General features: G+C 52.1%; 1 protein-coding gene and 1 long non-coding RNA gene across 8 annotated transcripts in view; both read right to left on the bottom strand.

Annotated features, from left to right (window-relative positions):
* Positions 1-3,050, bottom strand: part of FOXK2 (forkhead box K2) — a 65,631-nt gene extending 62,581 nt beyond the window's left edge. For all 3 annotated transcript variants that reach the window (XR_010408647.1, XR_006793173.2, XM_045888210.3), the window contains exon 1: positions 2,623-3,050. Coding sequence is in view for 1 of the 3 variants with exons in the window: in XM_045888210.3 (XP_045744166.1) it covers positions 2,623-3,035 (413 nt within the window). In the remaining 2 variants the exon portion in view is untranslated. The remainder of the gene's footprint in view (positions 1-2,622) is intronic.
* Positions 3,051-7,287: 4,237 nt separating this feature from the next.
* On the bottom strand, positions 7,288-21,262 carry LOC123853636 (uncharacterized). Of its 5 annotated transcripts, XR_010408442.1 has the most exons (7): positions 20,137-21,262; positions 14,935-19,197; positions 14,532-14,705; positions 10,659-10,875; positions 10,388-10,545; positions 9,039-9,146; positions 7,288-7,515 (listed from the first exon to the last, which is right to left on the bottom strand). It is a non-coding gene; the product is annotated as an uncharacterized LOC123853636 (long non-coding RNA). The 5 variants fall into 5 exon arrangements; XR_010408443.1 differs by lacking the exon at positions 14,935-19,197 and having other exon boundaries at positions 7,293-7,515; positions 20,137-21,204; XR_010408441.1 differs by lacking the exons at positions 14,532-14,705; positions 14,935-19,197 and having other exon boundaries at positions 7,294-7,515; positions 10,388-10,517; positions 20,137-21,193.
* Between the last annotated feature and the right edge of the window lie 1,181 nt (positions 21,263-22,443).

Here is a 22,443-nt window from a genome sequence, read left to right as displayed (position 1 = left end):
GAACAACTGTTAAAGAGTTGCTTATTTTTATTTATAAATTATACTTAGTTTGCTACCATGGCAACAGCAAGAGCAACAACACACCCAGACATTCCTGCCTAGCAGATCTTCCTAAAACACTTTATTGCCCACTCAGGCACCAGACTAGGTCCCTAGACAAGTAAGAACCCTGTCCTCAAAGAGGACATTCTTCATTCTGTCACTGACCATATTGAAAATGCTTCCAACAGGCCCAGGCAAACCTCACACTCCACAACGAGGCCCAAGGTCCCTTCCAGCCTAAATTCTAAGTTCTTCAGCACCAGGCTACTGGCCCAGGGACACCAATAAAGCCACCTCCACCAGCTCACTTCCAGGAGCACCCCCCCAACACACACACACACGGGTGGCCCAGGGTTCTTCCACTGAGCCCACCCCAGAGAACTCCCCAGGACCAATAACACCTGTACCTCCAGTGAGTTAGATGCTCCTGGAGAGGAAAAAGTTTATGCATCTGTACACACAGCATCACATACTTGGCTGAAAATCAAGGATTTGTGGAAATCACCTGTTTTCTGGAAAACCACATGCCCTGGCACTCATGGGCATGTTCGGCAACCCCCCCCCCCCCCCACACACACACCTGAGGATCCCGGTTTTGCTCACCAACCATCATGGAAAAACCATTTGTAACGGATCCTACCCAAACTGTTTAAAATACAACAGCCAACACACAGGATCATGGACCTCGTCTTCCTCTATTCCCCCTAAATTAATACATTATTTGCTATTTTAATAAAATGACAAATCATACTTTCAGCCTAAATTACTTATGTACTCTCCCAAGTTCTCTGTATGTAAAATTTTAACACTAACTACAAAATACAAATTCACTCAAAAATTGGAATTGGACTAAAATCACTGTCGTTCAAATAAGAGACCAACCATGGATTGTTGTGTTTTTTTTAACTTGTACAGTGATTTTCAATTCAGTGGACAAATCTGCATAACTGCTCTAAATTCACATGCTTTTAAACTTACACAACTTGAGTGCTCGCTTCGGCAGCACACATACTAAACTTACACAACTTGACTTTCTGACTTAAAAAGAACTTGTAAAACGTTTAATTTCAAGAAAAAGATTTTTTAAAACAATTTATCTACATTGAGCTAGTACCAACTGTCTTTACACCGTTTATTTCATCAATAATGTTACCACTCTGCACCAAACATGTAGGAATGATGCCTTACAAAAAGAGACGCACGACAAAGTCCTACCAGTTACCTACTTATTTCACGCTGTAAAAACGTCAAAACCCTTCTGTAAAAAAATTCCCTGGGCCCATAAGAAGTGCAGGGCTCACGGAAGCCTTGGCGGCCCCAGAGACTCTTGCCCCTGCACATGCCGGAGGTGAAGGTCAGAGGCTCTGCCTCCACCGCCCCGCCCCTCCTACTCAGCCCTTCTCTGGGTGGCACTGTACCCCTCAAAAAGTCTGATTTCTGCTCCCTCACCGAAAGGTCAACTTACCCTGTTTAGCATGTCAACATAAACAGTTCTGGCTGATGACAGTAGGAGAATTTTCCTTAGAAACCTCAAAACCCCAGAATAAAGATACAAAATCCTTTGTGGTGACCTCAAGCTGTCTGTAAACACCGAACTGTGTGACTGAACGGGCCCTACCACTGGGTCTGCCCAGCCTGCAGTAGACGCACAGGAACAGCCTTCTCCGAAACACGCCCATCCAAGACCCAGAAACGGCTGGTGCAACCTCCGACCATGGAAGCAACGAGACCGCACACACGCACAAAAATCAAGGCATCAGGAAAAGTAACAGCTAAAAAACTTCAGTTTGTGGACAAAGGCTTTCTCTGCAATGATCCAGAAGGGAGCCCCCGAGGAATAATTACTATTTCCCAGGCAGCAAGTCTGTTGTTCGAAGTAAACGTAACTCCGAAAACCAGAGCGCCAAGTAAACCGTTGTGTAGGGAGGCTGACAACCCCCCGTGAAGCTCACCTAACAGCCTACGTGACCTCCTAACAGCTTCTAAATAATCGACGGGCTGAAAAGCAAAGTCCTGCGAGGAGTGGCCAGCTTCCCCCGATTTTAAGGTGCGGAGCGCGGCTTTAAAAACGAATCGTGCTTGCAGAGTCTGCAATTTTCAGGGTTACTGAAACCACGACGGGGAAGACGGCGCCCTCCCAGCTCGCAACACGCGCCTCAAGCGTTTCACTGCTGGAGACCCGAGGCACAAAAAGGCAGCCTCGAGCGGCCCGGCACCGCAAGACTCGGGTCGCAGCGCGGGGCCGCCGCCCCCACGAGGCCGCGCGTGCGTCCCCAGCACCACCTGCACGCCCCCACGAGCAACACGTGCGGGGTCCCAGAGGGCGCATCGCCCACGTGCCCAGCTGCCGGGCCCCGGCCACGCCAACGAGAGGCCGGGGCGCCCGGGCCGTGGATCGGGCTCCGGCCCGGCTGCTGGGGCCAGGTCGAGGTTCGGGCCGCGGACAGGGCGGGCACGGGCAGGGCTGCGGGGCTGGGCCCGACGCGCGTCCTCCCCGCGGGCCGGACCGGGGCCGGGGCGCGCGCCCGGGCCCCCGCCGGCCGGGCCGCCCCCCGCCCGCGGGCCCCCGGCCCCACTCACACGCGCGGCAGCTGCAGCGGCGGCGCCCCGCGCCTCTGGAACACGCCGTCCACGAACACGCCGTTCTTGCCAAGGCAGCGCAGGTAGAAGTCGCCGCCGGCGTCGGGCCCGGGCTGCGCGGACGGCTCCGGGGCCGCCCCGCCATGGCCGCCGCCGCCCGGGGGCGTGAAGATCTCGAGGTGGCGCCGCGAGATGAAGCTCGAGTGGCCCATGCTCACGTCCACCGAGCCCTGCGACGAGTTGCGCCCGATGGTCACCGAGCGCTTCTTCATCAGGTACTCGAACTCGCGGCCCTCGAGGCGCGCCACGGCCCAGCCGCCCGGCGGGGACCCGCCGCCCGCGCCCCCGCCGCCCCCGGCCCCGCCGCCCGCGGGAGGCCCGCCCGCGCCCGGGAGCGCCGCGGCCGCCGCCATGGGCCTGCGAGGGCCCGGGCCGCCTTCCGCCGCCGCCGCCGCCGCCGCCACGGAGCTGAGGGCCGCGCGAGGCCGCCGGCCGGCGAGCGACGAGCGGCGGCGAGGGGCGGGACACGCGCGGCGCGCTGCGAGCCGGCGGGCGCCGCTGACTGACGGCCGCACTGGCCAATGGGGGCGGCGCACAGCAGTGGGGCTACCGGCGGCCGGCCAATGGCGAGGCACGCCGGCCGAGCGCCCGCACGTCCGGCCGCGGCGCCCGGCGCAGGCGCGGCTTCCAGCGGCCTGGAAAACCCGGGGTAGAGCGTGGCCGGCGCGGAGCCTCGGGGCGACGGGCGGCGGGCGGCGGGTCGAGGTCGTCGCGGGCTGGGCGGGGGGCGCGTGACGTCTGCCCCGAGGAGCCGCGGCTCGAGCCACGGGGTGGGAGGAGCGCTCGTGGCCTGCGCGGGCATCCGCACGGCCTTGGGCAGAGCAGGGAACTGCTTCCCCTGCGGGAGGTCCGCGGGAGACCGCCGACGGCCAAGTCAGCTCCGCGGCGCTGGGACGCGGGGGGCGCGGCGCGGAGGCGGGATTGCGGGAGGCCAGGGGGCCCGGGGGCCCGGGGGCGCGAGGGCCGGGGCTGCAGGGGCGCGGGAGGCTGGGGACGCGGGGGTCGCGGCGCGGAGGCGGGATTGCGGGAGGCCAGGGGGCGCGAGGGCCGGGGCGGGGAGCTGCGGGACGTATCTCACCTGGGCCCAGGAAGGTGCTCGGAGCGCCCACGGGAGGCAGCGGGGCACCCCACCCCACGCCACCCCGACGGAACTCTGACCTGCTTAATTACGATCTGTGCTCGCAGTTCAGTCCAGAATTTCTGAGCCGTGACTGTGGCAGAACGTCCTAGACAGAGAAGCAAGTTTCATCAAGTATTGATGTATTGGTGGTCTTGAGCCAAGTATGGAAATGTCAAGCGGGAGAGCCTGTCATTTAAAAACAAAATACAGAGGTGCCGCGCTGGCTGGCTGGGAGAGCGCGCGACTCCTGACCTCCCGGTGTGAGTTCGAGCCCCACAGTCGGTGTAGAGGACTTGAGTCTCGTAAAAATAACAACAAAATACAGCCGAATGAAAGAACGAGCCTATGAGCAGCATAACGAGTGTTTCCGGATCGCTGATGAGCGACCGTGGAGCGTGTTGTTGCCTTGTGCTTTAGTGCACTCGTTCGGGACGTCACCCCTCGGCTGGCTTCCAGAAGTTTCGCCGGGGGAAAGGTATTGGTGGTGTTTGGAGTGTGTGCTGCATGCTGTTAGCAGACTTCCGCAGGCTTCCTCGAAATCCTCCCAAGCCTTGGCCAGCACCGGCCGGCCGTCGTGCAGGAAGCCCAGATTGGCAGACACACAGAGGGTGAGCTTGTGACACTGACGTGTTTCAGCTACGTCCCTGTAGTGTGGACACGAGGCACCTGCATAAAAGCTAGGTGATGCCAAGCCCTAAGCAAGCAGAAATGGTAGAGACCACGCGCTCTGAGGAGAAGACTCACCAAGTGCTGGGACAGCGAGGAAGGACTCCAAATCAGAGTCGGGCCTTCCCCCCCTTGCAAATGCTTGATAGGCCTCCACTGTACACCAGGCGCAGAGAGCGGTGAGCAACCAGGCAGCCGTGTCCCATCAGGGTGTGTGAAAGTAAGAGGACCAAAAGGAAGCCAGCCTTCAGACCCCGTGTGATGGAGGGGCAAGCAGCACCAGAAGACGCTCACAGGTAGGCAACCTGCTGCTGTCCATGTCAAAAAACTGAAGGCAGAGGTGCGGAAGACACACACGCAGACTCTTTACAAAGATTTGTTCTTTCAGATGTGTCCTGAGCATCTAGTTTATGCCAGACTCAGGTGGAAGAAGAGAGCAGATGCTTACAGAGGATCCGCGGTACACATGTGAATAAGTACACAGGACAGCCAAAGAGTGTGTGCTGAAAGGCAGCATGCTGGGGCCAAGAGACGAGGAGAGGAGGAGACATCTGACCTGACACCTGAAGGATGTGCACCAGAGACCTCAGGAACCTCCAGGCAAAGAGGAAGGGCAACTGCTCTGAGGAGGGAGTAGGCTGGTGTGTCCCAGGCCGAAGGCCCATGAACGATGGGAGGAGAAACACAGAGCATTTCAGAAGACACTTCAGAGCTTCTCATTTAGAGAAGTGGGAAACCAGGGGGCAGTTCAAGCAAGAAGTAAACTGTTCAAGCAGTTTAATTGTTAAAAATGTCAACCTTCGGGGCACCTGGGTGGCTCAAGTCGTTAAGCGTCTGCCTTCGGCTCAGGTCATGATCCCAGGATCCTGGGATCGAGCCCCGCGTCGGGCTCCCTGCTCGGCCAGGAGCCTGCTTCTCCCTCTCCCACTCCCTCTGCTTGTGTTCCCTCGCTAGCTGTCTCTCTCTCTGTGTCAAATAAATAAATAAAATCTTAAAAAAAAAAAATGTCAACCTTCTTGCCACATGTGACAAAATTGAAAACAGGGAGACCCATTTGTGTCTCTTGTAATGATTCAGACTATAGAAAGAAATAGCTGGACCCATGGTCCTCAAAGCTTTTTGCATAGTATCCAATAAACTAATTTTGTGAAATCTTGTAAGCCCCCACATTCAAGATAATAGCAAAATTTTCCATGTTTAAATAATTGGCGGTGGATGTAATTTCTCAAATATTATAAATATTGACTTTTCAAATAAATTATGGCATCATTCCTTAGATGTATGAAATGGATCCTGAATGCCATTGTGATTTGAAACCCACTAGCCTATATTTTATAAACATATAAACCGTCTCTTAGTTAACCAGTTTTATTAAATCCTTTACTCCTGGGGCGCCTGGGTGGCTCAGTAGGTTAAGCATCTGACTCTTGGTTTCAGCTCAGGTCATGGTCCCAGGGTCATGAGATCCAGCCCTGTGTCAGCCCTGTGTCGGGCTCTGTGCTTTAGTGTGGAGTCTGCTTGCCCCTCTCCTCTGTTCTTCCCCGCCCCCGCCCCTTACTCTCTCAAATAAATTAAAAAATCTTTTTAAAAAATCCTTTACTCCCAAACTCATTTCCATTCAAATTCCCCCACAAATTTTATCCTAAATACCATAAGTGTTTATGCTTGAGTATTTATTCATGAGCTTATTATTTACCCCTGGAGACACACACATACACAGATACGTACATTAATTTGCAATTCCTGCAAATATAAGTGTCATGTTAAAACATCTCTCTTGGATTGAATTAGTATTACAACTTTTGTTAACATAATTGATGAGAGCAATATAAACATGCAGGTTTTGATTAAGACTAAAAAGTTGAGTATATTGGAGATTTTTTTTTTTTAAGATTTTATTTATTTATTTGACAGAGACGAGGAGAGAGGGAACACAAGCATGGGGAGTGGGAGAGGGAGAAGCAGGCTTCCCGCAGAGCAGGGAGCCCGATGTGGGACTCGATCCCAGGACCCTGGGATCATGACCTGAGCCGAAGGCAGACGCTTAACGACTGAGCCACCCAGGCGCCCTGGAGATTTATTTCTTAATATGTCTGGGGCTTTTTTTCCCCTCAACACCTAGTTCACATATCCGGTGATGAGAATTGCTGGAGTGAGGCAGGGCGCAGAACCAGTATTATCCCTGTTTTTCATAAATGGCATACACGTAAGTAAACAGAAGTAGAGGAAGTTTCATTATAGCGACCTAACACTGTTCTTTGAACCTCTTCTAGTTGCAGGTGCTACATGAGGGTGGAGGCCTTGTAGGACTGGGCGGTGCTGGGTCTCTGTGCTGCCCGGGGAGCCCTGAGACACCACAAAGGCCACACCCTAGGAGTAAGGGCCACACACCAGTAGTAAAGGGGAAAGCAAAATACCTGAAATGAAGAGCTCATTTAATTTTCTGAACACCAGACTGGATACAGCTAAAGAGAGGATTTTCAACTCAAAATTCCATCCTCTGAAAACAGAACAAATTAGAATGAGAAAGAAAGATAACAGAAAGGAATATTAGGAACTGTGGGACAAGATCAAATGGTCCAGTGTGCGTAAAGTTGGATGTCCAGAAGGAAGGGAAAAGAAAATGGAGCAATAGAAATATTTGAAGAGAGAATGTGTAAGAATTTTACAAATTGGTAAGAATACACTGACCCTCAGATCCAAAAAGTTTAGCACCCTTGGGGTTTCCAAGGAGGACAAATTCAAAGAACAACACTTGGAGGCATATCACAGTCCGACTTCTGAAAACCAAAGGTAAAAATAAAAGTCCTAAAAGGACACAAAATATATTTTTTTAAAGATTTATTTGTTTATTTTAGAGGGAGTGTGCAGGAGAGTGGGGGGGGGTGCAGAAGGGCAGAGGGAGAGAGAGAATCCCAAGTGGACTCCCTGCTGAGTGTGGAGCCTGATGTGGGGCTTGATCTCATGACCCTAAGTTCACAATCAGATGATGACATGAGCCGAAACCAAGAGTTGGGTGCTCAACCGGCTGCACCACCCAGGTGTCCCTAAAAAACAAAAATTTAAGAGACACGTTACATTCAGGGAGACTTCATTGAGAATGACTTATCAAGAGCAGTGGGCACCAGAAATAAAAAGATGGCATCCGCAAAATGCTAAAGGTCAAACAGTCCTTGAGACCAGTATCCAATACCTAACAAAAATATCCTCAAAAATTAAGGTCGTAATTAATTTTGAACATCTGTAATAAAAGGCATTTTCAGATAAACAAAAGCTGAAAATCGTCACCAGAAGAGCTGGCCTTCGGAAAGATACCGACCTCCTTCAGGCAGGAGGAAAGTGACCCCAGTGGGGTCCCAGATCTGCCCCAAAGAGTGAAGGACACCTGAACAGGTGATGGCATGGGTAACTCTAAAAGACATTTAAATAATTTCTTTAAAAGATTATCAGATGAATGCTCAAAGCAGAATGTAGTCATGTGTTGTGGGTGCTCATTCCCCGCCATGTACTCCATGTACTGGGAGTGTCCCGACACAGCACATGTCCAGGACGGGAGCCACGACCTGGGGGCTCGCACACACTGCCAGTGTGGCCAGGGTGACTGAGAGCTGAGCTTTAAAGTTGTACTTGGTTATAGTTGATGTAACTGGATGTTTAAATAGCCACACGTGGCTAGTGGCTGCTAGATGAGACAATGCAACCCTCAGAAATAAAAAAAATATGATCGCAAGGAAACAAAAGTTTAGGAAGCAAGACAGTGTTATTTCACTGTTCCGAGGTTCTTATGTGGTTGATCAAATGCTGTATGATTTCAAAGTGAACTGTGGCAAGTGAAGGGCATATACTGTACTTTTTTTTTTTTTTAAGATTTTATTTATTTGACAGAGAGAGACACAGCGAGAGAGGGAACACAAGCAGGGGGAGTGGGAGAGGGAGAAGCAGGCTCCCCGCAGAGCAGGGAGCCCGATGCGGGACTCGATCCCAGGACTCTGGGATCATGACCTGAGCTGAAGGCAGTCGCTTAACCAACTGAGCCACCCAGGCGCCCTATACTGTACTTTCTAGCTCAGCCCCTAAGTAAGTATAAATGTATGTATTATATATAATGTTATATAATAACCTGTATGTAAAAACTACAACAGAGGAGATAAATGGAATTTAAAAAATATATGAATAGTCCAATAGCAGGCAAGAAAAAAGGCAAAAAGAACAGATAGAACAAATATAGAACAAGGTAGTGGCTTTAAACCCAACTGTGTCAATCATTGTATTAAATGTAAATGCATGGAACACTACAATTAGAAGCCAGAAACTGAGTAAAAAGGAAAAAAAAAAAAACCCACCTGACTTAAGAGTTTACAAAGCACACTTTCAATCTAAAGACCAAGACAAGCCAAAGTTACAAGGATGGAAAAAGAAGCATCATTCAAACACACTTTGTACAATCACCGGTGACAGTGGCATGAGACTGGGCCACCTCAGGTCAGGACTGTTAGGAGAGACTGGTCCGTAGTGACAGGGTCAGCTCAGCAGGAAAGTGCAAGAATCCTCAGTGCATATCAGAACATACCTACCAGCGTGCCTGGCTGGCTCAGTCGGTGGAGCTTGCGACTCTGGATCTTGGGGTTATGGGTTCAGATCCCACACTGGGTGTAGAGGTGACTTAAAGAGATGAAATCTTTAAACAACAACAACAACAACATAACTTTCAAATGCTCAAAGCAAAAATGGACAGAACTGAAATGAGAAACAAAAGAACCCACAGACACAGTTCAAGATGTTAACACTCGGCTATGTAGTTATTAGAACGAGCAGGAAGAAAAGTCTAGAAGGAAAAGAGAGTAAGACGAGGCCTGGCCCTTCCAGGGGGAATGTCAGGCAGGCCCCGCTGGAGAAGGCGCCGTCAGAAGTGTGTGTCAGTTAACAAGCACCATACAGTGTTTGCTTTGTGCCAGGTCCCGCTTAAAGGGCCTTTCCAGACACTGACTCGGGCTGTCCTCGTGGTGCTGGGATTTGACGGGTGCTGTGATGGCCTGCGTATCACCCTCAGGCAGCACAGGCACCAGGAGGGTAACCGGCCCAGGCTAGCACAGCCCGGACTGCTCTACACCACTTCACTTGGGGAGGCAAAAGCAGGGCCGCCTCCACATGCCCCTCACAGTGAAAAGGGGTGCTTGTTAATGTTATAACTGTGAATTTTGATAGGCTTTAAGAAACAAAAATTCAGAGCAAAATCCAGCACAGCAACTGGTTTCTTTAACGAACTCCTACAACCTGTGATTGAAAGTCCTGTGGCCCTAAGCCTATAACCCCATGTTTCAGCATTTCTGCCTGAACTGAAATACCTTCACCGGGAGAAAGCCAGACCCAGCAGTCTGCGTGTCCTGCAAACGGAGGCTCTCCCTGTTCAGCTCTTGCCCAAATTTCCATGTCCTCTCACTACTCCCGAGTGGTGTGGGGGACGTGTGTCTGCCCCAGTTGCTGGGCTCTGCCCACAGCTTGCCTGTGCCATATCCCCCCCACCCAACAGCCCCTTCCCTGTTTATTCCCATGCCCCACTCTTGTTCATACAGTTCTGCCTACACGCAGGTACCCTCCTCCCCATCAATCCAATTCCCTCTTGACGTAAAGTGCAGTTGGCACTTGAACAACTCAAGGGTTAGGGGCACCAACGCCCAGTGCAGTCGAAAACTTGTATAACTTCTGACTCCCCAAAAACTTTACTAATAGCCTACTGTTGGTAGAAGCCTTACCAATAACATAAATGGTTGATTAACAGTAAGTTGTATGTTAAAACGTTTTATATATTGTATATATTGTATTCTTACCAAAGAAAAGCTAGAATAAAAAACTGTTAGTGAAATCATAAGGAAGAGAAAATAGATTGGTACTACACTGCAATGAAAAAAAAAAACCCACCTGGGGCGCCTGGGTGGCTCAGATGGTTAGGCGTCTGCCGTCGGCTCAGGTCGTGATCCCGGAGTCCTGGGATCGAGTCCCGCATCGGGCTTCCTGCTCCTTGGGAGCCTGCTTCTCCCTCTGTTTCTCTCTGTCTCTCATGAATAAATAAATCAAATCTTTAAAAAAAAAAAAACCCACCTGTAAGTGGACCTACAGGGTTCAAACCCATGTGGCCCAAGGGTCCCCTGTGTTCCCTCACTGTGGCAACTGTGTGTGTGGATTTTGTAACCTGCAACATTTAGGAACTCTGGGTTGGTGATGTTCTTGCTGCCTTCCTTCCATTGTTACTTCATTTCTGTAATGTTAGGTCCTGTCTCCCCAGCTGGGGAGACTTCCATTTATACTTCTGAGTGATCAATGCCATGCCCATACGTGTCTGTCTCAGGAAATCGTGTAACTCCATTCATCCACTTGGCTGCCAGGAGCTGCTTTCAACTCGTCCTTGGCTGTGGGGTACACAAAGGAAACACATATTCTTATTTTGGCCAAGCTTTCAGAGAAAATATAAGGAATATTCATGAAAATATGGCCATGCTGATAATCAATACTGTAAATTTAAAAAGTATTATCATGGATGTAAGCACTAAATTAAATAAATGATAAATTTCACATTTTCTGGTTTTCTTCTTTCAGAAACACAAGTACTACGATGTAAAAAATTATATAACCATAAACTCTCTGCTACCCAGCCTTCTGAGAAGAATGCACTGTTCTGGTTGTTTAAACGCCCTGGGCTCTAGGGCAGGAGGAGGCCGTTGGCATGTTCCTCAGTCAGCGTCTGCCCAGCACCCGGCGGGCAGTAGGTATTTCGTACACGCATCACATTGCTGAACTGAACTGCAGTCTACTTGATAAAGAAATCCAAATTTAGGGGCGTCTGCCTTCCCAGGGTCCTGGGATTGAGGCCCGCATCGGGCTCCCTGCTCGGCGGGAAGTCTGCTTCTCCCTCTCCCACTCCCCCTGCTTGTGTTCCCTCTCTCGCTGTCTCTCTCTCTGTCAAAAAATAAATAAAATCTTTAAAAAAAAAATCCAAATTTATATGATCATGAAGTTTCAAATCGTTGTAATACAATCACAACATCACAACCACCTGACATCAAAACCTTACTGATGTGACCTGCCCTTCTTGACCATTCAGGGGCGTTCGGAGGGTCTCTCGGTACCCATGAGCATAATTACCAATGCCATTTTTCCACTGTCATGGTATATACAGAGAAGTACCCGTCAATATAGAGCTCACCTCAATTGGTTTAAGTAACTATATTGGTATAGATCACTAAACAAAAGCAACAGATTCTTGAATATTGATTTGCTAAATGCCCTGTTTGATCTATAGAGTATCATCCCAATCAAAACTTCAACTGGCTTTTTTGTAGAAATTGACAAGCCAATTTTTATATTCATATGGAAATGCAGGGGACCAAAGAAAATCAGAATGAGCTTGGAAGAGAACCAGGTTGAAAGGTTGGTGGCCGTATTAATGTAAATCAATAGAAAGCTGCGGTAGCTATAGGCACCAAATGAATATAAGATGCCTTCTCTAGGGCACCTGGGTGGCTCAGTCATTGGGCGTCTGCCTTCGGCTCGGGTCATGATCCCGGTGTCCTGGGATCGAGCCCCCATCGGGCTCCCTGCTCGGCGGGAAGCCTGCTTCTCTCTCTCGCTCTCCCACTCCCCCTGCTTGTGTTCCCTCTCTCGCTGTGTCTCTCTCTGTCAAAAAAATAATTAAAATCTTAAAAAAAAAAAAAGATGCCTTCTCTAATTTGGCTTTTAAAGAGAAGATTTTGGTAATCTATAAGAGATAGCTAATAAAGCTATAGTAATCAAATGAATACAAAGCTGTAGTAAAGTTGTGTGGTATTGGTATAAGAATAGACAAGTCAGTGGAACAAAATAAAAGGTCCAGAAATAGACCTCCACATACAGAATCAATTGATTTTTTAAAACTTTTTAAAAAAGATTTTATTTATTTATTTGACACAGGGAGAGAGGGAGAGAGAACACAAACAGGGGCAGAGGCAGAGGAAGAAGCAGACTCCCCGCTGAGCAAGAAGCCTGATGCGGGGCTCAATCCCAGGACCTCGGGAGCAGGGAGCCGAATGCAGGGCTCGATCCCAGGACCCTGGGATCATGACCTGAGCCGAAGGCAGACGCTTCACCGACTGAGCCACCCGGGCGCTCCTGGAATCAACTGATTTTCAACAAAGGTGTCAGAGTTATTTAACAGGGGAAGGGAAGTGAGACTTAAGTATGTGTTTGGTCTCTGCCCCTAGTTACTGACACAGAGCTCCTAAATCCCTTGGAATTTCCTATGTGATAGGAGCATTTTTTCTGATGAGGTGACTCTGAGTGGGCTCCTGGATGGAGGATGGTCACCAGGATGAGAAGTTGGAATGTTCAGCTCCATCCCCCATCCTCTGGGAGAGAGACTTGAGGTTGAGTTAATAGTCTGCTATGAAACTTCCATAAAAGTCTCTAAACTATGGGGTTCAGAGAGTTTCCAGGTTTGTGAAGGGTTGATATACCCCAACTTACAGGGACAGAAGCTCCTGTGTTCAAGACCCTCCTGGACCTCACCCTATGTATCTCCTCATCTCTATCCTTTAGAATATCCTTTATAATAAACCAGTGAACATAACTAAATATTTCTCTGAGTTTTGTGAGTTATTCTAGCAAATTACTGAACCTGAGAAGAGTGTTAGGAACCCCTGATCTGTAGCCGAGTCAGAAGTGTGGGTTCCCTGGGACCCATTACTTACAAATGGCGTCTAAAGCAGGGGGCCATCTGGTGGCCCAGAGCCCACAGTCTGTGGGGCCTGCACTAACTCTGGGCAGTTGGTGTCAGAACTGGGTGGAATTGTAGGACGCCCAGGTGGCATCCACAGAGGACTGGAGAACTGCTTGGTGTGGGAAACCCACACATTTTGTGTCCAGAATGTTGTGAGTGGAGAAGGAGGTTTCCTTCAGGAAGTCTATCCAACAGGTAGCACTGGGACAACTGGATATCCAAATAATAGTAACAACCACAAGTGAGAACTCACCACACCTTACGCCACACAGAACAGCCTGAGCTGGGTCACAGAGCTGTGCGTAATAGCTAAGACTAGGAAGCTCCCCACCACCAAAACATAATAGACGATCCTTGTGCCTTTGGGGTCTTAGAACCCAGTGAAAACCGTAAAAGGGAAAAGTGGATAAAACCAGAATTATGAAAAATGTTTACATTTTGATCCTCAAAAGACTAAGAAAAATACGAAAATATGAGCCACAGACCGAGAAAATATCCATAATACATATGCCAGACAAGAATACCTAAATAGAATTTAAAAGAACTCCTCATGTCAGGGCACCTGGGTGGCTCAGTCGGTTAAGCAGCTGACTCTCAGTTTCAGCCCAAGTCATGATCTTAGGGTTGTGAGATTGAGCCCCGTGTCAGGCTCTGCGCTCAGCGGGGCGTCGGCTTCTCTCTCTCTCTGTCCCCACACCCCCTGCTGCTCACACCAACTCTTTCTCTCTCTCTAAAATAAATAAATCTTAAAAAAAAAAAAAAAATGGGCGCCTGGGAGGCTCAGTTGGTTGAGCGTCTGCCTTCGGCTCGGGTCATGATCCTGGAGTCCTGGGATCGAGCCCCGCATCGGGCTCCCAGCTCGGCCAGGAGCCTGCCTCTCCCTCTGCCCCGCCCCCCGCTTGTTATCTCTCTGTCTCTGTGTCAAATAAAATATTAAAAATAAAAAATAAAAACATAAAAGAACTCCTGTAACTCCATAATTTTAAAAACTAAATTTTAAAAAATAGGCAAGAGGCTTGAGCAGCCACCTCACAAGAGAAGATAGATGAATGGCCAGTCAGCATGTGAAAAATGTGCACCATCTTTAGTCATCAGGGAAACGCAAATTGAAACCACAAGCACCTAACGGGTAGAACGGCTAGAATCAGTAAGACCAACCTTACCACGTGCGGATGATGATGTGAAGGAACTGGAACTCTTACACATAGTTGGCGGGAACACAGAATGGGACGACCGCTTTGGGAAACAGTGTGTCAGTTTCTTGTATAAAGTCACACACACACACAATCAGCCGTTCCACTCCTAAGTACTTACCCAAGAGAAAGCAAAGCCTCTGCCTGCAAAATGGCCTGTACAAGAATCTTCACAGTTGCTTTATTCAGAATAATCAGAAAGTGAAACAACCTGGGACACCAGGGTGGCTCAGTCAGTTGAGCGTCTGACGCTTGATTTCAGCTCAGGTCGTGGGATTGAGCCTCGCCTCCAGCCCTGCACAAAGCGGGGAGTTGGCTTGGGATCCTCTCTCCCTCTCCCCTCCCCTCGCTCGCTCGCTCTCTCTCAAATAAATAAATAAATAAAATCTTTAAAAAGATTAACAAATAGTAATTTAGAATCTAGCACAGTTTAAGGGGGCCCTGCCTTCTGACGTGGCGACTGCAGTTCTAGAACTGACTGCACACAGGTGTCTGTGACAGATCAACACGTGACTCTGACGTACATCAGTGGTGGCCAGTTGACTACTGGAAGGAAGCAGAGAGTGAATCGGCCGAGGTGCAGCGACAGGAGAGGTGAGAGCCAAGTGTGGTGCCCGGGCCGTGGAGGGGGCTGACTTACTGCCTGGTAACCAAGAAAGGTCCACAACAACATTCACCAACCGCCAACAGGAGCCACTCCCATTTCCTAGGATTCTGTCCTTTCCCATTAAAAAATTAGTAAGTATGTCTCGCTTTGTAATTTCAATTTAAAATTACTTTTAATTAAGGTTGGAAAACATAACTGGATCACTTAAAAGGTAAAAATTGGTAAAATGTTTTAAATTCCATCTGATTTTAGGAAAGAGTGCGCTTTCTAGATGAATAATACATACATTCCTGACTGAATTTCATCCTAAACAAATGAGAGCTTTAGAGATACATCTTATAATACCAATTTTTAGAAGAAAATTGATAAATGTACGGATATGAACTGGACCTGGAAGTGTTTCTAAGGCCTCCTTCATCAAAATGTCTTCTCCACAGACATCCCTCGGGGCTTCGGAGACAGGGAGAGGCACGTTCCCATCTGTGCACTCCAGGGGCAGGAAGGGGGTCGATGGGTGTGCCCGGATGTGCCCCCTGCACACACGTCATGGAAGCCATCACGGAGGAGCTACGTGTATTTACCTGCTTGGTTAAGGCAATGCTCCCAGAAAAGCAGTCGTCGGAAGGTGACCAGAGGGCGGGCAGGCCCTACACAAGTTGCCCTGCATTCCTGTGTTCTCAACCATGTCTATCTGAGTTTGGGAAGAGCACTAGGGGGCCTGCTTGGGGGCCGGTATGAAGGCACGGGGTCCTCGTAGTGGCTGGGGTCCCATGGCTGGCCACCCCTACACCAGTTGCCCTTAGCATCAAGGTCCAGCTGCGTCTCCTCCTCCAGGCCACCTTTCCGAATCTCTGTGCTGACGCTGGTGTCCCCCAAAGGTGCCCATGGAACACATACAAAACGCAGACTGTAGGACAGACATGAATTAAACAGCGCAGCTGACGGGGGCTTCTGAACAGAGGGACCTCGTTGCCCCAGCTCAGCCATCCCTGGAGCTCCCTGTGGCCTCCCAGCATCCTGGGCACGGCTGGTCCTCCCGTCTCTGGAGAGGAGACGCCGCCAGGCTCTGAATCCTGCACTACTTTACCGCCCACGTGCGTGTTCACTGGCACATCCACTCGGCAAGCGTTGCCTGTCCCCAGCCTCATTCCTGTGCCAGATGCCAAGGGCCCACCGAGAGCAAAGGGGACCCAGGCTGCCTGTCAGGCCAAGGAAGGCAGGAGGCCTGATGCAAGCCAGCAGCATGCCTTACCTGGAGGAGTAGCTTCTCACACAGAGCCAGCCCCTTCCCCGAGACCCTCCTCCTACCACACACACACACGCCCAGCCCCCCACATGCAAGACCCCTGCTTCCATTAGCCACCCTGACATCTGCCATGCAGTGAGAATTGTTCCTTCACCGGAACTGCCTCATTCCTAGCTCACAGTGGGACAATCACTGTGCACATACGTTCTCCTGATGGGGCTCAGCCTCAGTGGAGCTCCTGATTGCTCTCAGCACTTGCCTGATGCAGTTAGTTTGGGAAAGTGACATTGTGAATACTGATTCCAATTGGTTGCCATTTGTTGGCCTGGGCAGAAACCTTCCTGAGTTTATGAGGGTCAGGATGAAACCCCTCCTCATCCTGGAGGTCCGTGGGCCAGGGGTGGGACATGGAAGAGAAAGCAAGCCATTGGGACGGGTGCACGAAAGAGAGGTGATGCTCTGGAGAGCATTCTGATGGCCCACATCAAAGCTGTCCTGGGCACACGCCTGGTCCCTTTCTATTCAACAATACCTGTGTAGAGCTACACCTGTAGGAGACAGACACCACTTCATTTGGGAAACAAAAATAAAGAAAACAGAGATCCTGCCTCTAAGGAATGGGTAACAAGAAGAGAAACACCCTAATTTCAAAAAGTGGGCAAGGAGGATTTCTGATACTGGAGAGTGAATTCCAGAGGGGCAAGGAGAGACTAGAAGAAACTCCATGGGTCTGGGCCCGAGTGGAGCTCATTCTCACCTTCACGGAGACACACAGACAATCATAGACATGCCTGCATCCATGGGTTAGTGCACACTCCTGTACTTCCTGGCCCTGCAGCCCTATACAGCACAGACCCAGGGACAACCCATGGGCCAGTCTCTGCACCCCGATATGGCACAGGGAGGGATGCCCCACAGGTCAGTCTCTGCACCCCGATACGGCACAGGGAGGGATGCCCCACAGGTCAGTCTCTGCACCCCGAGATGGCACAGAGAGGGATGCCCCACAGGTCAGTCTCTGCATCCTGAGATGACACAGAGAGGGATGCCCCACAGGTCAGTCTCTGCACCCCGAGATGGCATAGACCTGAGGACACCCTGTGGGTCAGTCTCTGCACCCCGATATGGCTCAGGGAGGGATGCCCCACAGGTCAGTCTCTGCACCCCGAGATGGCACAGAGAGGGATGCCCCACAGGTCAGTCTCTGCACCCCGAGATGGCACAGAGAGGGATGCCCCACAGGTCAGTCTCTGCACCCCGAGATGGCATAGACCTGGGGACACCCTGTGGGTCAGTCTCTGCACCCCGAGATGACATAGACCTGGGGACACCCTGTGGGTCAGTCTCTGCACCCTGAGATGGCACAGAGAGGGATGCCTCACAGGTCAGTCTCTGCACCCCGAGATGGCACAGACATGGGGATACCGTGGGTCAGTCTCTGCACCCCAAGATGGCATAGACCTGGGGACACCATGTGGGTCAGTCTCTGCACCCCGAGATGGCATAGACCTGGGGACACCCTGTGGGTCAGTCTCTGCACCCTGAGATGGCACAGAGAGGGATGCCCCACAGGTCAGTCTCTGCACCCAGAGATGGCACAGACATGGGGATACCGTGGGTCAGTCTCTGCACCCCGAGATGGCATAGACCTGGGGACACCCTGTGGGTCAGTCTCTGCACCCCGAGATGGCACAGACACAGGACACCATCTGCACCATGAAATAGCAGTAAACACCATCCTCCAACAAAAGAACCGGAACTCCTTGGAGAAACATGAGGGAACTACCAAACTGAATTCCAAAGTGGCCACACCATTCTATGTTCCCATCAACTGTGTGTGAGGGTTCCTGTTGCCCCACCTTCCCAACACGTGGCAAGGGCAGCCTTGTTAGTGGGTATGCTGCATTTCCCCCAGGCTAAGGATGCTGGGCATCTTGTCCTGGGCTGACTGGCCACAATCAGAGCAAGGGTTTCTTGGTCACTGGTGGTGTTTTCAGGACCAGAGAGGTGTGTGTGTGCTGAGGGGGCCTTAGTGGAGATGGGTAGGTTGGAAGCATGAACGGGTCCAGGTCCCTGCCTCCTACAGGGAGGGAGTAGCTGGGACGACCAGGTCAAGTCTCTGGCTCTGATTGTTACCACTGCTGCAAGCACTAGGCCACGGCGCCGTCCTTTTCAACCCGACAGTGCCAGGTGTTGCTCTGGGCACTTGGCACACACCAACTCATTAAACCCCCAGCCACCATGGGTGACCATCGAGACTCTCACTCAGGATGGTGGGAGGTGAAGCCTGCTGCATGGGGTCACATGGCTGGGGTTGGACCCCTGGCTGAGGTGAGCTGGCAGCATTAGGGGACAGGTCCTTTGCTCAGCTAGGATGTCCACTCCAGTGCCACCCCGAGGCAGGGTAGAAGGTGAACACAGCCCTGCGCAGGGGGCCTGGAGAGGAAGCTGGGGGAGGCGCCTCTTGGGGTCTGCAGTGCGCTCCACCTAGCTCTGCTACGGCCGGCTGCCTAGGTTCTCACCCCGCCAGAGGCTGCCCCAAGGGGTCCTGTCCTCCAGCCCCAGACACCAGGAGCATGTGGGGTGGGGAGCAAGGTTTGAAATACTGAGCCAGCAGACTGCAGCACCCCCCCCCCAACATCAGATGTCCCAACTGAGCAAAGGTCCTATTCCATGAATGTAGGTCGGATGGGAGCACGCTCATGTAGGAACATGTTCTGCACAAGTAGCCCCATCATCCCAGCAGATGTTTTCCCTTTTCAGTGTCTCCGAATGCTTGTGCTGTGCGGCTCCGCTCGTAAGCACACAGCGGGAGGAGTCGTCCTGGCGGCGAGCCAGCGCAGACCACATCTTAGCGGTCTGAGGCCTCCTGTCCAACATCTTCAAGTTGCAGAAGAAATAACACTCAAACTGGTAATAGCACAGCAAAGGGGCCTAAAGGAAGCAAGGTGTCCCAGTGTCAGAACTCCACGCACTCACACGAGCCCCTGCATGTGCTGTGTGGTTATTCTGTCATACCCGTCACAGAGCCCAACACCGCAGAGGGGCAATTTTCAAATGCATTTGAGTTGCAGTGTTTGCCTTAAGTTCAGACTAACTATGCATACTTTAAAATACTGATCACAGGAAATCCAAATACAACCAGAAGGAAATATGTTACTGAAAGGAAAAGCTGAAATGAGAAGTCTGGTAGACACTTCAAAAAATCAAGTGTATCACAATGGACACCAAAAACACTAATGGTCAAAATCATGAAAGGAAAGAATCATGATAGCTAAGAAAATACGGATAATGGAAATAACACAGAAATGAAAGATATTCTGAGAACCAGGACGCAAGAAAGCAGAAGGAAAGAAAAGCAGGAGGAGGGGCGCCTGGGTGGCCCAGTCCGTGAAGCGTCTGCCTTCGGCTCAGGTCGTGATCCCGCGCCCCGGGGTCGAGCCCCGCATCGGGCTCCCTGACCCTGGCGCCCCGGGGTCGAGCCCCGCATCGGGCTCCCTGCTCCTGGCGCCCCGGGGTCGAGCCCCGCATCGGGCTCCCTGACCCCGGCGCCCCGGGGTCGAGCCCCGCATCGGGCTCCCTGCTCGGCGGGGAGCCTGCCTCTCCCGCTCCCTCTGCTCCTTCCCCTGCCTGTGCACCCTCAAATACACAGATCAGAGGAACGTTTCGTTAAGTGCACGGATTCTGTGGCGTTTATCGGCTTTGTACAACGTGCGGCTTATCACCTTTCTTCCTCCAATCCACCTCACCTCCACAACTAGCTGTTTTTCACCAACACGGTGCTCCGGAGCGCACAGGCCGAGGCCCCGCCCACCCCGCGCTGGCCCCCGCCCTCCCGGACCCTGACCCGCGGTGGGCGAGGCTCCCACGGACCTGGCGCCGCGGACCCGCTTCGGGGGTGGGGGGAGTAAAGACGAGCAGAGTCCGCGCCGCTCTGGTGGCGAAGGCAGGAGTGTTGAGTCATCACGGCCCCCGGCAGAAGGTGGCCGCCCCGAAGTCGCTACGTTCCTTCCCACGGCCGCGAGGGCCCAGCCGCCCCGCGCCGCCCGCCCCGCCGCCCTGCCAGACCCTGGTCCCCGGGAGCGCGCAACCTCGCCGCGCTCCGCAACGCCACACCGTCGAGTGCGCACGCGCCAACTACGCGCGCCTGCGAGGGGTGGGGCGGCAGCGCGAGGACGCCGCGACACGGGCGTGCGCGGGAGCACGTGACCGGCCGCCCACGTGACGGGCGGCGGCCGGGCGGGGCGGGGCGCCTGTGTGGGGGTTGGGTCGTGAGACGGGCTGGGCCGGCGAGTCCACGGGTGCGCGGTGGCAGACGCGGGCCGTGACGGGGGCCCGGGGTGAATGAAAGGGCTCCTGCCCGCCAGGGGGACGTGGCTTGGCGCCGACAGCGGCGCGAGCTCCTCCTCGGCGACTGGGCGACCTCACTGGCTGTGCCCCGGTACCCCCGCTCGCAGGACGGTCCCGACATGGGCTCGGACGCCCCTTCCTGGGGTCGCTGCCTGGCCCTCGCTGTGACGCGCGTGGTGTGACCACGAGCGGCGTCGCCCGGGCTGCGGGGACGGTGGGGTCCACGAGCCCAGGTCCGGAGTTAGGGTCCGTTCCGACGTGGCCTCGCGCGTCTCCTGCAGGGAAAGCATCAGCGAGGTCACCTGCCTTTCGGGTGGCTGGCCGTCGCCCCCCGCGCCCCCACAACCACTACTGGGGTTTACAGGTGGCCGCTCAGTCATGTAAGCAGGCGCTAGGGCGTCCTTCCTTGTCCCCAGGCCGATTTGGTCCGAGGGTTAAGCAACCGTCACTGGGATGGCGGGACAAAGGGTCTGACGGACATCTGTAGGTTCTCTCGTCCACCTGATTGAGCCATTTCCACAGTGGAGGCCTTTTGACGAGTTTTCCGGTGGAACTGAATCTTCTCAAATTCTGGGCCCCTTCCAGGAAGTCCGTCCACGCACTTACGTCATCAGCAAGGCTCTCTGACACCAATCCTCGAGTCCCTGCACCGGGGCGTCCATACAATGTGCTGCTCGGTGGGGTTGCCCTGTCTTGTCCTGAGGCCACCTTCCCGTCTCTAACTGATCCGTGTGCCTGGATCTATCAGGCTCGGACAATATCCTCAAGACCCTGTGGTGGAGGTTCAGGCACAGCACAGCCCTGTGGGTGCATTTCAGGGAGCCTCACCCCCTGTGGCAACTGCCAGCCCATCTTGATGGCTGCTCCTTGTGCCCTCCTGGGTGTGTCCCCAATGCTGTGGAAGTCCCTGACAGCTGGCTTTGCCCAGGCCTCCACTTCAGGTCCTCCTTCACCCTCACTCTCCCTTCAGCGCCCTTGGTGGTCGTGGTTATACATCTGAGGTTATAGTTGTCCCCCACAGTTCTGGATGTCTTATGTTTGCTTCCAGATTCACCTCTTCTCTGAGACCAACCAGGAAGCTGGAGGGCAAGAGAGCCAAGGGGCTGCAGCCAATGGGAAGCACTGGCAAGGAGATTAGAGGGGAGGGAAGAAAGGCCGAGTACTCCTCAGCACTCTCCTGCCGGCAGGTGGGCTGACACTCCACTGAGGAAGACCACTACTCCTGTCTGGTGCCCACTCCATCTGCCTCAGCACTCACGGGGGGCAGGACCTGCTCCCTGGCCTCAGCATTCTGGCTGCCCAGTGCAGTGGCTAGCGGTGGAGTGCTCACTAGCCTCCTCTAACCCTGCTCATTGAGCTCCCTGCTGCCATGTCCTTTGAGCATCCTGGCTGACATTCACAGTTTGACCTCGGCAGTTTCAGGCTGTGTGTCTCTTTCCTGATGCTTCTGTTCACTTGCAAGAGGAGACCACTATCTACAACGGCAGGTTCTGTACATGCTTTTTACTTGAAAAGGTTCAACATGAAAGATTTTTTTTTTTTTTTCTCAAATGATTTATATCCAGAATGTTCTTGGGGGAATAGTTCATACTTCTTTGAAAGGGCAGGGTTTTATTTTTTTTTTTTCCAAATTATAAAGATGAACAGCAAGATGTCATAACACTTTAAAGCAGTTTTGTATTGGAGAAACAACTTTATAGGTCACAGAAAAGAAGTAGACCAAGAGAAGTAGAATTAAAAGAACAGTTTATTCATAATTGTGTAAATTAGGAGTCATTTTCAAATGATGGGGAGAAACATTGTTTTTGTTCCTGTCCAAAACCCAACCAT

Source organism: Mirounga angustirostris, unplaced genomic scaffold (genome assembly GCF_029215605.1).
Source record: "Mirounga angustirostris isolate CCGP_5_RB_7025 unplaced genomic scaffold, mMirAng1.0.hap1 SCAF_17, whole genome shotgun sequence".
Classification (NCBI taxonomy): domain Eukaryota; kingdom Metazoa; phylum Chordata; class Mammalia; order Carnivora; family Phocidae; genus Mirounga; species Mirounga angustirostris.
The sequence above is the reverse complement of the archived record's forward strand: the minus strand, read 5'-3'. Positions and strand labels throughout refer to the sequence as shown.